The sequence below is a fragment of the Coregonus lavaretus genome (assembly GCF_964263955.1).
Source record: "Coregonus lavaretus genome assembly, chromosome: 33".
NCBI classification, from domain to species: domain Eukaryota; kingdom Metazoa; phylum Chordata; class Actinopteri; order Salmoniformes; family Salmonidae; genus Coregonus; species Coregonus lavaretus.
The window spans coordinates 10,601,826-10,619,524 of NC_140020.1; the positions used below are offsets into that span (position 1 = coordinate 10,601,826).

Consider the following 17,699-nt stretch of genomic DNA (forward strand, 5'->3'; position numbering starts at 1 on the left):
CCGCTGGTCCTGCTCACACTGCCCTACCCTATGCTTTGACTTCTTTCTCCCCTCTCTCTCCAGATGAAATCTTGCGACTTGTGACGGCAGGCTGCCCAACAACCTGCCCGCTTGACTCTTTCCCCTCCTCTCTTCTCCAGACCATTTCCGGAGACCTACTCCCTTACCTCACCTCGCTCATCAATTCATCCTTGACCGCTGGCTATGTCCCTTCCGTCTTCAAGAGAGCGAGAGTTGCACCCCTCCTCAAAAAACCTACACTCGATCCCTCCGATGTCAACAACTACAGACCAGTAGCCCTTCTTTATTTTCTCTCCAAAACTCTTGAGCGTGCCGTCTCTTGCCAACTCTCCTGCTATCTCTCTCAGAATGATCTTCTTGATCCAAACCAGTCAGGTTTCAAGACTGGTCATTCAACTGAGACTGCTCTTCTCTGTGTCACGGAGGCTCTCCGCACTGCTAAAGCTAACTCTCTCTCCTCTGATCCTTCTAGACCCATCTGTTGCCTTTGATACTGTGAACCATCAGATCCTCCTCTCCACCCTCTCCGAGTTGGGCATCTACGGCGCTGCTCACTCTTGGATTGCGTCCTACCTGACAGGTCGCTCCTACCAGGTGGCATGGCGAGAATCTGTCTCCGCACCACATGCTCTCACCCACTGGTGTCCCCCAGGGCTCAGTTCTAGGCCTTCTCCTATTCTCTCTATACACCAAGTCACTTGGCTCTGTCATATCCTCACATGGTCTCTCCTATCATTGCTACGCAGACGACACACAATTCATTTTCTCCTTTCCCCCTTCTGATAACCAGGTGGCGAATCGCATCTCTGCATGTCTGGCAGACATATCAGTGTGGATCTCAGATCACCACCTCAAGCTGAACCTCGGCAAGATGGAGCTGCCCTTCCTCCCGGGGAAGGACTGCCCGCTCCATGATCTCGCCATCACGGTTGACAACTCCATTGTGTCCTCCTCCCAGAGTGCAAAGAACCTTGGCGTGACCCTGGACAACACCCTGTCGTTCTCCATTAACAACAAAGCGGTGACCCAATCCTGTAGGTTCATGCTCTACAACATTCGGAGAGTACGACCCTGCCTTACACAGGAAGCGGCACAGGTCCTAATCCAGGCACTTGTCATCTCCCGTCTGGATTACTGCAACTCGCTATTGGCTGGGCTCCCTGCCTGTGCCATCAAACCCCTACAACTTATCTAGAACGCTGCAGCCCGTCTGGTGTTCAACCTTCCCAAGTTCTCTGATGTCACCCCGCTCCTCCGTACACTCCACTGGCTTCCAGTTGAGGCTCGCATCTACTACAAAACCATGGTGCTTGCCTACGGAGCTGTGAGGGGAACAGCACCTCCTTACCTTCAGGCTCTGATCAGACCCTACACCCAAACGAGGGCACTACGTTCATCCACCTCTGGTCTGCTAGCCCCCCTACCTCTACGGAAGCCCAGTTCCCACTCAGCCCAGTCAAAGCTATTCGCTGCTCTGGCACCCCAATGGTGGAACAAGCTCCCCCACGACGCCAGGACAGCGGAGTCACTGACCACCTTCCGGAGACACTTGAAACACTACCTCTTTAAGGAATACCTGGAATAGTATAACACCCCCCCATTAAAAAAATAATAAGAAGAAATTAATATAAAAAAAATTAAATAATAATAATAATAAAAATAGGGTGGTTGTCCCACTGGCTATCCTAAATTGAATGCACCAATCTGTAAGTCGCTCTGGATAAGAGCGTCTGCTAAATGACTTAAATGTAAATATGAAAAAGGGGGATGGTCAGTGGTCAGTTTTCCTACCCGGCGGACACCACCCTGGCCAGGTCTCGCAGGTTGAGCTTGACGGAGGTGGTGAGGATGTAGCTGGGGTCCAGAGCCGGCTCCATCTCCCCCTGGGATACCCAGTAGCCCTCCATCTGAATGCAGGGCCGCCCTGTGGGCTCCGGGATGGGCTGTGGGGAAACACAGGGAGAACCATGGCTATTGAGGAATCTCCTATTGCGGAATTATTAAGCTTCTTCTTAATTATCCATATATCTCAATTAATACAAATATGGAATAAATAAAGTCATATTACAGGCCTGCTGTATTACCTGCTTCAGACACTTGGTGTTTCCCCCCATGATGTGTTGACACACCAGTTTCTGGACCATTGGATGGGAGCTGCGGTCCAGCTGGGTGAGGAAACTCAAACAGAAGCCCTGGAGAAAGACACCGATGGAGAATCTGCTCACATCTTCCAACATAGTCCAATTTAATCAATGAAGTTACTAAGGATATCAATGCATTCGGAAAGTATTCAGACCCCTAGACTTTTCCCACATTTGTTTTACGCTACAGCCTTGTTCTAAAACGGATTAAATTGTTTTCTTCCCTCATCAATCTACACACAATACCCCATTTCGACAAAGCAAAAACTGGTTTTTAGAAATGTTTGCAAATGTATAAAAAAAAAAGAATAAAATAAATTGGATTACTGCCTTGAATCTTCTTGGGTATGACGCTACAAGATTGGCACACCTGTATTTGGGGAGTTTCTCCCATTCTTCTCTGTAGATCCTCTCAAGCTCTGTCAGGTTGGATGGGCAGCTATTTTCAGGACTCGCCAGAGATGTTCGATCGGGTTCAAGTCCGGACTCTGGCTAGGCCACTCAAGGACATTCAGAGACCTGTCCCGAACACACTCCTGCGTTGTCTTAGCTGTGTGCTTAGGGTCGTTGTCCTGATGGAAGGTGAACCTTCGCCCAGTCTGAGGTCCTGAGTGCTCTGGAGTAGGTTTTCATCAAGGATCTCTCTGTACTTTGCTCCGCTCATCTTTCCCTCGATCCTGACTAGTCTCCCAGTCCCTGCCGCTGAAAAACATCCCCACAGCATGATGCTGCCACCACCATGCTTCACCGTAGGGATGGTGCCAGGTTTCCTCCGACGTGACGCTTGGCATTCAGGCCAAAGAGTTCAATCTTGGTTTCATCAGACCAGAGAATCTTGATTCTCATGGTCTGAGAGTCCTTTAGGTACCTTTTGGCAAACTCCAAGCGGGCTGTCATGTGCCTTTTACAGAGGAGTGGCTTCCGTCTGGCCACTCTACCATAAAGGCCTGATTGGTGGAGTGCTGCAGAGATGTTTGTCCTTCTGGAAGGTTCTCCCATCTCCACAGAGGAACTCTGGAGCTCTGTCCAAGTGACCATTGGGTTCTTGGTCACCTCCCTGACAAAGGCCCTTCTCCCCCGATTGCTCAGTTTGGCCCGGGCGGCCAGCTCTAGGAAGAGTCTTGGTGGTTTCAAACAGCTTCCATTTAAGAATGATGGAGGCCACTGTGTTCTTGTGGACCTTCAATGCTACAGAAATGTTTTGGTACCCTTCCCCAGATCTGTGCCTCGACAAAATCCTGTCTCGGAGCTCTACGGACAATGCCTTCGACCTCATGGTTTGGTATTTGCTCTGACATGCACTTTCAACTGTGGGACCTTATATAGACAGGTGTGTGCCTTTCCAATCAATTGAATTTACCACAGGTGGACTCCAATCAAGTTGTAGAAACATCTCAAGGATGATCAATGGAAACAGGATGCACCTGAGCTCAATATCGAGTCTCATAGCAAAGGGTCTGAATACTTACGTAAATAAGGTTTCTGGTTTTTTTTTTTTAAATAAATTTGCAAAAATAAATAAAAACCTGTTTTCGTTTCGTCATTATGGGGTATTGTGTGTAGATTGATGAGATAATAAAAAAAAATCCATTTTAGAATAAGGCTGTAACGTAACAAAATGTGGAAGAAGTCAAGAGGTCTGAATACTTTCCGAATGCACTGTATCTTTATTAAGTCAATATAAGGATATCAATATCAATGCTGGGAGAGCTTTGGCCTCCTACCTCGTAGAGAGAGCGCTGGACGCTGTAGCAGGGGTTGGCTGCCACATACTTCAGCGCCCTGCAGAGGGTGCGCAGGCTGTAGTGGGGATGGTGTCCAGTCCCGTCCACCAGTTTGGAGGTAGCCTCCTTACGCACCGTCAGGTAAAAGCTGCAGCAGCAAACATTTCATATTCAATCAAATCAGCAATCAATATGACATTCAACGTGATTTTGTGAAAACTTCATGGGCCATGTTATGGCTATGACAGAGGACAGTGTGTGTTCTGACCCCTGACCTTATAATCCCGTTGATTACGTTCTTATTGGGGTTCAGGCCTTTCAGGTAGTCAGACACCAGGATGTGCAGGTCTCCCTCATTCTCCAGCTCCTCCACATACAGCTCAGTGAACCTGGGAAAGACAGAGAGCATCATGTTAAACCACAGCTAGTAGGGTTGCCAGATCCTGACAGCTAGTTGGGTTGGCAGATGCTGACAGCTAGTTGGGTTGGCAGATACAGAACAGCTAGTTGGGCTGCCAGATCCTGATCAGCTAGTTGGGCTGCCAGATCCTGATCAGCTAGTTGGGCTGCCAGATCCTGATCAGCTAGTTGGGCTGCCAGATCCTGAACAGCTAGTAGGTTTGCCAGTATGCTCATAAGTTAAAGACATTTCAGTCAAACACCAGGACAGCTCAGCCTATGTTCTAACCTGTTCCGTATGCCCAGGGGCAGGTTCCTCTTCCCCACGTCAGTCGCTGGGTTCATGCAGGCAAAGAGACGGAAGTCTGGATGGCGAACCAGGGGCTCTGTGCAAAGAAAGTTTAATTTCAGTAGCAGCATCAAAGTGATCAGATTTCATAATCAGTTAATACCTTTATGACAAAAGCCATGACAATAATAATATGCAATTTATTATGCAATAGTGGTATAAAGTATGAAAATGTATGCACTCACTAACTGTAAGTCACTCTGGATAAGAGCTTCTGCTAAATGACTAAAATGTAAAAATGTAATAAAGTGTTACAACATGTCATAACATGCTATGGAGCGCAGTGGGAGCCTCACCAGTGTCTCCGCGGTCCAGCAGCACCAGAGAGCCGGCGGTGCCCTCAAGCAGGCCACTCAGACATTCCAGAGTCTCTGCTGCAGCCAGGTTAATCTCATCCAGCAGGATCCACTCTCCCTTCTTCACCGCCTGGGCCAGAGTCCCCTGTAGAGACACACACGGTTTACAATCACAGCGGGTTGGTGAGCAACAGGGATATGTAGTGTGTGTGTGTGGCTTTAGGTAGGCCTTTACCTCCACAAAGGCAAAGACCAGTGCGGTCTCGCAGGCTCTGATCTGCTGCTGGGTCTGAGCCAGCCTCACAGCCAGGGCTTCCCACTGCTCCTGCAGCAAGGCAGCTGGGGAAACCAGTACACAAAAACACACACACTGAGAACAGCCTAAGGCAACACTGACATTTCTGCCACAGTGAGAGTAGCAGTGAGCTATTCAAGAGAAAATGAAGGTACTGCTTTAGGTTGTTTTCCAAATGGCATCCTATTATCTATATGCGGCACATACAGTGCCTTCAGAAATTATTCACACCCCTTGGCTTTTTCCACATTCGGTTGTGTTACAGCCTGGATTTTAAATGGATTAAAGTTAGATTTTTTTTTGTCACTGGCCTACACACAATACCCCCATAATGTCAAAGTGGAATGAAAAGCTGAAATGTCTTGAGTCAATAAGTATTCAACCCCTTTGTTATGGTAAGCCTAAATAAGTTCAGGAGTAAAAATTTGCTTAACAAGTCACATAAATTAATGGACTCTGTGTGCAATAATAGTGTCTAACATGATTTTTGAAAGACTACCTCATCTCTCTACCTCACACATTCAATTATCTGTAAGGTCCCTCAGTCGAGCAGTGAATTTCGAACACAGATTCAACAACAAAGACCAGGGAGGTTTTTCAATGCCTAGCAAAGAAGGGCACCCATTGGTAGATAGGTAAAAAAATAAAGCAGGCAATGAATATCCCTTTGAGCATGGTGAAGTTATTAATTACACTTTGGATGGTGTATCAAAACACCCAGTCATTACAAAATACAGGCGTCCTTCCTAACTCAGTTGCCGGAGAGGAAGGAAACCGCTCAGGGATTTCACCACGAGGCCAATTCTAGAATTGAATGGCTGTGATAGGAGAAAACTGAGGATGGATCAACAACATTGTAGTTACTCCACAATACTAACCGAATTGACAGAGTGAAAAGAAGGAAGCCTGTACAGAATAAAAATATTCCAAAACATGCATCCTGTTTGCAACAATGCACTAAAGTAATAGTACAAAAAATGTGACAAAGCAATTAATTTTTTGTCCTGAATACAAAGTGTTATGTTTGGGTCAAATCCAATACTGAGTACCACTCTCCATATTTTCAAGCACAGTGGTGGCTGCTTCATGTTATGGATATGCTTGTAATCATTAAGGACTGGGGAGGTTTTCAGGATGAAAAATAAATGTAATAGGAGGTAAGCACAGGCATAATCCTAGAAAAAAACCTGGTTCAGTCTGCTTTCCACCAGACACTGGGAGATGAATTCACCTTTTAGCAGGACAATAACCTAAAACACAAGGCCAAATCTACACTGGAGTTGCTTACCAAGAAGACAGTGAATGTTCCTGAGTGGCTGAGTTACAGTTTTGACTTAAATCTACTTGAAAATCTAGAAAAAAATCAAGATCTGGAAATGGTTGTCTAGCAATGATCAACAACCAATTTGATAGAGCTTGATTAAGTTTTTAAAGAATAATGGGCAAATGTTGCACAATCCAGATGTGGCAAGTTCTTTGAGACTTACCCAGAAAGACTCACAGCTGTAATTGCTGCCAAAGGTTCTTCTACAGTATTGACTCAGGGGTGTGAATATTTATGTAAATTAGATATCTGTACTTCATTTTCAACAATCTGCTAAAAATGTCTAAAAACATGTTTTCACTTTGTCGTTATGGGGTATTGTGTGTAACAAAACATAATGTGGAATAAGTCAAGGGGTATGAATACTTTCTGAAGTGAATAAGGTGCCATTTGGGGATGCAAAGTGTGTGGTGGTACCATTGTTTTTCTCCTGCAGCTCCGACTTGCCGAGGGCTGACTTGCAGACGTGGTCCATGAGCTTGAGCAGGTCCTGCCATCGCTTGCCCCTGAAGCAGGTCTGCACGTGGCCCAGGAAGGTCAGATTCTGCTTGCGGGAGTAGGTCTGGGAGAACACGTCCTCGAAGGCCTCACGCAGGGGCAGCAGGATCAGCTTGTGATCCACTGGTTTATACCTGCAGATCAGGGAAGAGAATATGCCAACTCAGTACCAATGCAGGCCAGGGTCATATCCCTGTCTGAATATGCTGGTATAGGTGAAAGGTCATACAAGAAAAGGACTAGGTCTTCTATTGTAATTCACTTACCCTCCTAACAGGTCAGCTGTATCACTCTGCTGGTTCATATTCACCACCCGTAACCTGTGTCCTGGAGGAGAGAGTGAGAGGAGGGGAACAGAGGTGTTGGTTAGTGGGTTCCCATTGTACCATGTTTGAGAGGAGCTTTCTGGCAGAGCGTTGCGTCTCACCAGTGATTCCAGCCAGGTACTGCACAGTGGATGTCTTGCCCGTGCCCGTCTCTCCGACCAACAGGATGGGCTCGCCCTGGGTAACACACACCGCTAGCTGTTCCAAAAGCACTGCAGAGGGCCGCGTGGCAGCAAATGTCTGCTTCTCGCTGTACACATTGAGATACACATAGGTTAGGTTACTCTTTCACTCAATCTCAAATTTTACCTACAACACTTTCAACATGCATATACTTGAAACCAGGTCAAAAGATCTAATAATAATACATTCATCAACAAATATACAATTTTATTCCTCCCAATTGCAGATTTCCAAAGGTGCCTTTTCTCTTGTAGGGTTTTAGAGCATGGTAGAATAGATCTCATAGGTTTGGAATGGAAGAATCAATATATTGTTTTTAGTCATTTGCTGAGGACTGGAATATTTGCTGGTTTATCAAAGTGTGTAGTTAGAGATCAATTCAATGTTTATTCAATCAACCAACGGGGAGTCTATTTGGCTGGGTAAGTGTTAGGCCTGGCAAAGTGACAATGACGTCTATATTGTGTAAACAGAGGTTACAGGCAGACTGGCAGGGCTGGCAGCCTGACTCAGTGTGTTCCATAAGCGCCAGCTGCCAGCCAAATATCAGACTACTAACCCTGATGTGGCTGGGTACTTCATTTACTATAACAAATTGCAGTGCATCCGATGGCATCTAATTCGATTTAGGGTCACACATTTAGCTGACTTACTTGCAGATGCGGACCACTTCGTTCTGCTTCCGTTCCAGGGTCACTCTGCCCACCAAGGCCTCCAGTTCTGTCACAGAGATGCCAGGCTGGTACATCTGGCAGAAATGTGCAGCCTGAGGGGCACACGACCATAGAAATAAGAATGAATAGAACGGCTTGGAAGCTCGAACCTTAAAAATAAGAATGAATTAATTCATTCTTATTTCTATGCACACAACCATCATGTCAACAGTCAACAACCATCACCATGTCTGAGTCCAATATGACACCCATGGCAAACAGCACCCAAAGGGCTCTGGTCAAAAGTAGTGCACTATATAGGGGATAGAGTTCCATTTTGGACATGCTCCATGTCAGGAGACTGTAGAACATACAGCATGTCCTAAAGTGCGACAAAGTGGTACAGCAGTATTGAACCTGTTTTGATATGTTGTCAGCAGAGACCTGTCATTTCCAGTGATGCTGGACTTACCTTCTCTTTGGAGATGTTGAGCTTGCTCCCGATGACTTCAGCCATGCACAGCCTCCTCTCTGGTCGGGATAACATAGCTGTGAAGCAGTCTAGGGCCTAAAAGGGGAGAAAGACACAAAACAGTACAGTTAAGAAGAGCATTCTTTTTTTGGGAGGCAAATTGTTAAAAGTTTCTGAAACTGTTACAGCTACATTGATTTTCCATTCAAATATGGATTGTGCTAACCAAATGAATCTATCCTCAGTCCATTCTACACTAGCCTTGTTCAACCATCCTGATCCGTGGTCAGTTCTGGTTCACGAGGCTAACCATAAAGAGCAATGAAAAAGTGTTGAACACATCGAGCCCTTTTACGGCTAAAGGATTTTCCATCCTAACAAAGATTAGGTGATAACCTTACCAGAGTCTAACCTTGCCAGTTCTACATAGCCACACAGAGTTCTAAGAGACAAGTTCAGAATGATCTGTGGTGAACAACAACAGTTCAAGCCGGAAAGCTTCATTAGCAAAGTAAATAATGTCAGGAGGGTGATAACACCACAATGGCAGCCTGTGCTGCTGTGACTCAAGGCTCACCTCCAAGAAGACATGTTGAGCGGTGGCAGACGATGTGCTGTCAAAGTTACTGCTGATCCTCTCAGACCATTTCAGCAGGTCTCTGTACAATATAGAGTAGAGGTTACATCAGGGCTCTCCAACTCTGTTCCTGGACAGCTACCCTCCTGTAGCGTTTCACTCCAACCCAAGTTGGAAATAACCCGATTCAGTTTATTAACCAGCATATTATTAGAACATGGAGCGCTAGATTAAGGTTGGAGTGAAAACCTACAGGATCGTAGCTCTCCAGGAACAGGGTTGGAGAGTCATGGGTTACATAAATATGGCAATGATAGACAGAGGAGTTGGCTTAAGGACCAGGTTACATTTTCCATCAATGACTGGAGAAAATAATCAGGTGAGAAACAGTTGATCCAATAGGGCCAACCATTCTGTTCTGACCTACATAAGAGCTTAGCAGGCCAAGTTTTAAACGCAAATGAAAACAACATTCAGTATGTAAGTTAACTGCATTGATACATGCAGCTATACTATGATTATCAAAGTGGCCCACAGTGGCCGTATTAAAAAACGTGCACAAAAATGGATTTTACACCAAGGAAAAAGCCCTGAGCCCAACACGTGCACACAGGTATATACAGTATGAACCCTTAAAGATGGGTGAACAACGAGTGTCCTCCACAAATGAGGGGAACAGGTCTGAACTGGTTATCTAATGATAAGGGCTGTCCTGATGTAACGTCTAGCATCTGTGGATCAAGCTCTATAGAAAAGAACGGTTCAATCAATGGGCCATCGAGCGCAGGCAGCAGCACCCAGTGGAAAGCTAATTAAAGTCCTGAGGGCTGGCTGCCTGTTCATTTCATCTCACAGTGGGCCAGTGCAGCTCCTAATGTATACCCCACAACCCACCTCTGCTCTGGGACACATGGTGGGATGGATGGGGCCAGTGGATTTACAGTGAGGGGAAAAAGTATTTGATCCCCTGCTGATTTTGCCCACTGACAAAGACATGATCAGTCTATAATTGTAATGGTAGGTTTATTTGTACAGTGAGAGACAGAATAACAACAAAAAAATCCAGAAAAACACATATCAAAAATGTTATAACTGTACCCCTCTACAAAACATGACTTAGTACTTGGTGGCAAAACCCTTGTTGGCAATCACAGAGGTCAGACGTTTCTTGTAGTTGGCCACCAGGTTTGCACACATCTCAGGAGGGATTTTGTTCCACTCCTCTTTGCAGATCTTCTCCAAGTCATTAAGGTTTCGAGGCTGACGTTTGGCAACTCTAACCTTCAGCTCCCTCCACAGATTTTCTATGGGATTAAGGTCTGAAGACTGGCTAGGCCACTCCAGGACCTTAATGTGCTTCTTCTTGAGCCCCTCCTTTGTTGCCTTGGCCGTGTGTTTTGGGTCATTGTCATGCTGGAATACCCATCCACGACCCATTTTCAATGCCCTGGCTGAGGGAAGGAGGTTCTCACCCAAGATTTGACGGTACATGGCCCCATCCATCGTCCCTTTGATGCGGTGAAGTTGTCCTGTCCCCTTAGCAGAAAAACACCCCCAAAGCATAATGTTTCCACCTCCATGATTGACGTTGGGGATGGTGTTCTTGGGGTCATAGGCAGCATTCCTCCTCCTCCAAACACGGCGAGTTGAGTTGATGCCAAAGAGCTCCATTTTGGTCTCATCTGACCACAACACTAGTTGTGGGCAAACGTACAAAATCAGCAGGGGATCAAATACTTTTTTCCCTCACTGTACCTCTATCTGGGGCTTGACCATTACTGTGGATCTGAGCAGCTAGGGAATCATGGCTATGAGTTCATCACCAGTTCATATTGACAGAGAGACAGTGTCATCTTTCAATGCAGGGGGGGGGGGGGATATTGTGTATAGACACCTATGGTGGGAATGAGCTTCAACATGTACCATGAGAGAACATAAAAAAATAGCTCATTGCAACAACATGAGACAGAAAAGCTAAAAGTAAAAAAGGGGGGGGAAGCTGAAAATAAGAGCGTGCCATTACCTCAGTGACAGTCCCCTCCCCTCCAGGGACGTGGTCTTGTCCTCCAACCTGTGATGGGACACCTCTGGGGCATGCAGACTGTCTGTGTGGCCCAGTGCCACCGAGTCAGGGTGTCTCTCTCCAGTCAGCTGGCAGTAGATGTCCAGGAGGCGCTCCACCACAACCGTTAGGTTAGGGTACCGGTTCACCAGCACCTGCACAGGCAAAGAACAACAGTTAAAGTTAAAGAGAGATTGAAAGATAATTAAAACAATGCTTCAATTGAAAATCGTGTCCAAGTTTACACAGGCAAAGAACAATACGACTGTTAGCTTCAGGAACTTCGTTAGCAAGACAAAACCAGATACAAAGTACAATGCATTTTGGATACTGTAGTACATCATGCTAGAAAAAATACACTTGAAACAGAGGATACACTGGTCCAACTATAGACTACAGGAAATTGATGTGGACTCCATTGGATCATGTCCTCAAACGGCTCACCTTTTTCAGTTCCTCTCGTGCCATGTTTCCCATCTGTAGTTTAGTCCAGTACTTATCCAAGAGAGCTGCGTGGGTGTTCTGTGGTCTGTACCAGCCTCCGGCACTATGGAACATTCTACACATACACACAAACATCAGTTATTTTCTGTGTAAAAGGAGGATGACATTTATAGGGTTACACATAGGCCACATCACAACCAAATCACATTCTTACCTTCTCGTAGCAAAGAATTGGAAGCCTGGAGCCACTTCAATGCAGTCCTCCCGTCCTGGGATCATCAGCTTTTTATTCTCCATCAAGGGAAGGAGTACAGATATCTGCAAGGAAAACAACTCAAATGATGACGTACTATAAAATACCTTGTAGTCTTGAACCCACTACTACAGTAATAACTATATTAACAGGTCACTGTATGTAATTCCATGCATGATTCAGGTGTGCAAACACCCACCACATCCAGAGGAGCATGGTCAATGTCCTCCAACAGGATCCAATGTCCTTTAGAGACGGCCTGTGTCAGGGTGCCTGGCTGCCACACAAACTTCCCTGGGATATCAGTACAGCGATACATCCCAAGCAACATCTGCAATAAAGCAGCAAAGAGATAAGAGAATTCCTATTAACCGTTCAAAAACAGTAGAATGCACTCAGACGTCGACGCTAGTATTTTTGAACTCTTTCTACAATAACCCATTTTGAAATATATACTATATAGATTGCCTACATTGGATCAGTGCTCTTACTTTGCTGTCAGTTTGATCCCCAAGTTGGACTTTGAGAATCTCTGGTGTTTTGGTATGTCCGGTCACGGCAGCCAAAAATTCCACCAGGGCTGTTTTACCACAACCAATGGGCCCTTCCAAAAGAACAGCCTTCTGGGATGCCACAGCCATGGCCAGTCTCCGCAGGTTGCGGCAGGTTGAGTCCACTAGCACCAGATGCTTTAGGTTACTCTAGAGTTGGTAAGAGAACAAATATAATGCCACCTATCAAATCAACACCACTGATGTAGTTTGAACCATTTATTCCATACTCTTTTACAAACAACCAAACTCTAAATCTAAGCAGGAAGTCGTTAGCCTGGGTGCCAGTCTGTTTCTGCTCTTCTGCCAACTCCTAATGGAATTGTCATGCCAAAATAGCTTGCCAATGACAATGGAGTAGGCAAAAGCACAAACAGATCTGGGACCAGGCTAGGAAGTCTTACCTGCTCTGTCTGTTTTGGGGCGATCCTAGGTAACACCACCCCACAGACGGCCACCACGGTCTGGGACAGGTCCTCTGACACCACCTGGCCCCGGGTGAACTTGTTCACCTTCTCCTGGCGCCACATCACAGTGCCCTGGTTAGCCAGGACCAGGGCCTTCTCTACTTCCAACTGCTGAGTCTCCTCCAGTGACCTGTGTGTTTATAAGCCAATACAAGCAAAGGTTATAAACTGAACATTGCATTAATTTCTGCAATCTGTGAAGACATGCGAGTCTACATTTGAGTTTACAATGTGTGAATTACAATAACATGAAAAAACATTTATTCATAAATCTCAATCAACTTCCACCAATCGTCAACAACGTTCAAAATCAGTCCAATAGAAATGTACATACTTTATCTTCATGTGCAGAATCTCATCACTCGACAGCACCTTTCTCAAGAAGATGGTTTTCTGATTATCAGTCATGTGAGACACCAGGGCCAGACACTGGGCAGTGTAACTAAACAGGAAAGAATCCAGAAGATCACTACGCTTGACTTCACATGAATACAGCCAGTTGTAAAAGCATCAATCAAAGCATCCAGCTTGTTTCTGTAGCGTGAGGCAGCTTGATGTATAATTACACTCCTGGACAGGACGCTAGTCTGTCATAGGGCCTGAGAGAGAATAGATACTGAGGAAATGGTAGACAAGGTAAATACACACCCTCGAACCATGACATCGCTGGTGAGTAGCTGAGATACACAGGCACTCCAGTCCCAGAGGACACGGAACTTGGCACAGTCGCTCTGGAGTAAGCGGAGAGTAGCGCCCATCAGGTCCCGCAGTTTCATCCTCCTGGGGCCGTACTGGACAGACGAGGACTCTTCACTGGTGAAGAAGAGCCTCTGGAACACTGGAGGGGCATCGTTGAAGTACCTCGCAGCAAACCTGATAATGAGGAAAGTGCAACAGATGTTGTTAGAAGTAGTGGTTGATGTGGGCCAGTGGTGATCAGTAGTACAGAGTATTTTCTACTGCTTGAATACGGGCCTTTCTTATAGAATATTAATAATAATCCTCTAAAATACAAACACTGATACAGTAAAATATAAAGTGAGCATTGGCAGCTTTTTCATGCCACTTCAAGCCCTTAGAAGAGAATGGAAAAAATAGCTAGTGTTTATGAAGTGTCTGTCCGGCATGCCTAATGATCAGTGATCATGCAGGGTTCACTACTTACGCCTGTGCATCAGGACTGACACTGAGGAGTTTGCTGAGCGCCACACACAGACGCTCGTGGAGATCATGGTTAATCCTGCCGTCTGCTTTGATCCTCTCTGCGTTCCTCTCCAGCAGGTCCAGGATCAGGGGCCGGAGGTGGCGGGCGAGCAGCAGAGTATAGTCCTTCTCCAACAGCAGCTGAGCCAAACAAGCCAGGATGCTCTGTCTGTCCTGCTGGCTCCATATCTAGACAGAAAGCCATATCAGGAGAAAGTCAAGATTGACTATAGGCGAGTCAAGATTGACTATAGGCAAGTAAAGGCAAGCGTGGGCTATGTCTACACCCTCCAATCTCAAGGGACATCCATCAATGTCATGTAAATAACTTCCTGAGCAAAGAACATTTTAATTAGGTCACATTTGCATTTATTATGATGGTGTGTAGGCGTAGTGCAATTGTTTGGATTGTAAATAGACATAAATGCACATTTAAAAGAGGGTGTAAAATGCACGTGCACATATAGGGTGCATCACTTATCACTAGGTCAAAACAGACATATTACATACACTCTATTGTGTTTATAACACGTCAAGGAGAAATGTGTCTTACCTGTTTTGCTAAATACTTGCTGAGTTCGTTGTGACTTTTGTCAATATGTCTGGATATGGTACCCAGTGATGACAGGCTCAATTCTAAATTTTCCATCGTACCATTTGTCGTTTAGGCAAGAGAGATCCACAGCGAAATTTGCGATAATCTATAAAGACTGTAATATGTTGTTATATTATTCGTTGACCAAATCGTGAGGTACATCACTTGCTTGTCTGTCTAGATTGTACCACAACACAGTAAGCACGTTCCCGTCACTGTTAAAATCCAGTCCACATGTGAGTAAATCAGAAACACTTCCGGGTCGATTGTCCAAATGATGTCGCTTAGATGACGCAATTGGAAGCGACAGTCATACATTGCTTCATGATTTTCAGGTCAAATATAACCTATGACACCTAGTTTTTTCATAAAGCACAATATTTGTCATTTACCGATTTATGGATATTTTCCATAGTGAACCCCTCCTCCCGGGTCCCGAACTAGCTTAGACCACACAGCTAGCTAGCTAAATGGCAAACTTTTTGAAGTCTGAAGCTGTGGTTTCCTTAGATAAGAAAGTGCTTTATCTGAAATAATCTAGCTGCTTTGTATTAGTTTGGCCTAAACCACAGGCTGCTTCGTTTGATATGATAATTGTATTTTGAATGCCTGAAAGTCCCGGAAGAGCCACTGGCATCTGTTTTGCAGACCGCGGGAAAATGTAGTTATTTCCTGCTCCCTGAAAAAGGTCGTAGGGTTGGCGCGACAGTGAAAGTAAACAGATGAAGCATAATAATAACATTCTAAACCACATTCTTCTACTCGATTTTCATATGGTGAGTGGAATTGTTTTTTTCCTTCACATTTCAAGCTATTTTCATAGTCAATGTTCCTCCATGTCTTGAGTTTGTAGCTAGCTAGGTAACTTAAGCTTGTAGGTCCCATACTAACGTTAACTATCTAAATAAACTAACTGGCTTGCTAGCTTGTTGTGTCAGTTAGTTAGCTAAAATGTGCTGATGCCTGGGGCTGTGCTTGCTATTATATCCCTTGGTGTATGTACAAGGAGCCGATATAGCTCATTTAGCTTGCTCAATGAACTAGTTAGCTACACATTATTGTTTTGTAGTAAGTTAACGTAGCTAACAGTAAATGGCTGGATAGTTAGTTAGCTTACTAACTAGCTCGCTACTCAAACTGTTGTAGCACCAGCACAGCAGAAGTGAACCGTGAAGCACAGCCAGAGTGAACTAGCTAGCTACAAGCAGCTAGTTAAAATGTTTTTGTATGCACTTAGCTGACATTAGAAAGCTTACTGCGAATTATAGGAGTTAGTTACTGTAGCTAGTTGTGTGATCATGCTACAGGCTACTTCCTTCAAAAGCCAGGCATTAGTCTAAAAGGTCCAATTGTTTTGTTGATTACTTTTACTATCTAGCTACCTCACCACTCTCAAAAATATCTGGGCTCACTTTCAATTGCAAGCATGTCATATTAGCTAACTATGCATCGTTTCTTCCAGCTACTTCCAGGTGCATCTCAGAGCCATTGATTGACCATCAGGAGAATGGAGGGGGATTTGATGGATGAAGTGTATGGTGACCTTAGCCAAGACAACCGCAGTGAGTACAATGCTATATAGATATAGCCTATTTCTCTTTAACACTGTCCATAGATGGGACATACTCTTTTCACGCAACTTCGATAGGAAGTGATTTTCGTAGCAGGTTAGGAGAGCATTTTTGCTAACCCTTTTCCTAACCTTAACCTCAGTCTCCTAACCTGCTATGTTCATTCTCCTAATCTGCTGCTTAAATTCTCTTAACCTGCTACGAAAAAGTAACTTAGGTTACGAAGTGGCGTGAAAATAGTGTTTTAGATAGTGGGTCCTGAAAGACATGCCATAACTTTCCTAAAGAAGTTTCTGCCATGAATCAATCAGTATTCTTATTGTACTGCTGTCCTGTCACAAAGCACTGTTATTGAAAGTATGAATTATCAACATTTCTCGTGTATGGCTCTACAATAGTCCTGATTTTATGCACTCAAAGAAAATGTACAAACCTGTGTTATGTTGATTCCTTATTACACTGGCATTCTGTAATAATAGAAGGCCTTTCTACAGTAATGTCATTCCATGTGATGAAATTACAGCAGTGCAATTACAGCAGTGTAACTTTGCAAAACTTCTACCACACAGAAATGGTGGAAGCTTTCGATGAAGATTCTGTGGATATTTATTCTGGTTTGGAAAGTCCAAGTCCGAGGATTTATCCAAATGCAGGTAAATATCACTCAAACATACACATTGGTTCTTCACAAGATGGTCTGAGTCGGATATATATTTTTAGAAGTAGAAAATATATCCATGTTGTTGTTCTCTCAGAATATAACTGATAATATACACTACCGTTCAAAAGTTTGGTGTCACTTAGAAATGTCCTTGTTTTCCAAAGAAAATCTTTTTTTTTGTCCATTAAAATAACATCAAATTGATCAGAAATACAGTGTAGACATTGTTAATGTTGTAAATGGCTATTGTAGCTGGAAATGACTGATTTTTAATGGAATATCTACATAGGCGTACAGAGGCCCATTATCAGCAACCATCAGTCCTGTGTTCCAATGGCATGTTGTGTTTGCTAATCCAAGTTTATCATTTTAAAAGACTAATTGATCATTAGAAAACCCTTTTGCAATTATGTTAGCACAGCTGAAAACTGTTGTGCTGATTAAAGAAGCAATAAAACTGGCCTTCTTGAGACTAGTTGAGTATCTGGAGCATCATCAATTGTGGGTTTCGATTACAGGCTCAAAATGGCCAGAAACAAATAACTTTCTTCTGAAACTCGTCAGTCTATTCTTGTTCTAAGAAATGAAGGCTATTCCATACGAGAAATTGCCAAGAAACTGAAGATCTCGTACA

General features: G+C 44.5%; 1 protein-coding gene across 1 annotated transcript in view; it reads right to left on the reverse strand.

The window, feature by feature from the left end:
* The window catches only part of LOC311108596 (midasin-like), a 54,670-nt gene extending 39,599 nt beyond the window's left edge, over positions 1-15,071 (reverse strand). The window contains exons 1-23 of the mRNA XM_084151253.1: positions 14,792-15,071; positions 14,201-14,427; positions 13,684-13,908; positions 13,370-13,477; positions 12,973-13,165; positions 12,509-12,718; positions 12,217-12,348; positions 11,979-12,082; positions 11,765-11,879; positions 11,282-11,475; positions 9,259-9,340; positions 8,682-8,777; positions 8,210-8,322; positions 7,475-7,623; positions 7,314-7,374; positions 6,967-7,181; positions 5,166-5,269; positions 4,931-5,075; positions 4,575-4,671; positions 4,162-4,275; positions 3,887-4,034; positions 2,106-2,213; positions 1,813-1,964 (exon numbers count right to left, since the gene is read on the reverse strand). Of these exons, the coding sequence (XP_084007379.1) occupies positions 1,813-1,964; positions 2,106-2,213; positions 3,887-4,034; positions 4,162-4,275; positions 4,575-4,671; positions 4,931-5,075; positions 5,166-5,269; positions 6,967-7,181; positions 7,314-7,374; positions 7,475-7,623; positions 8,210-8,322; positions 8,682-8,777; positions 9,259-9,340; positions 11,282-11,475; positions 11,765-11,879; positions 11,979-12,082; positions 12,217-12,348; positions 12,509-12,718; positions 12,973-13,165; positions 13,370-13,477; positions 13,684-13,908; positions 14,201-14,427; positions 14,792-14,887 (3,188 nt within the window). The 5' untranslated portion in view covers positions 14,888-15,071. The remainder of the gene's footprint in view (positions 1-1,812; positions 1,965-2,105; positions 2,214-3,886; positions 4,035-4,161; positions 4,276-4,574; positions 4,672-4,930; positions 5,076-5,165; positions 5,270-6,966; positions 7,182-7,313; positions 7,375-7,474; positions 7,624-8,209; positions 8,323-8,681; positions 8,778-9,258; positions 9,341-11,281; positions 11,476-11,764; positions 11,880-11,978; positions 12,083-12,216; positions 12,349-12,508; positions 12,719-12,972; positions 13,166-13,369; positions 13,478-13,683; positions 13,909-14,200; positions 14,428-14,791) is intronic.
* Between the last annotated feature and the right edge of the window lie 2,628 nt (positions 15,072-17,699).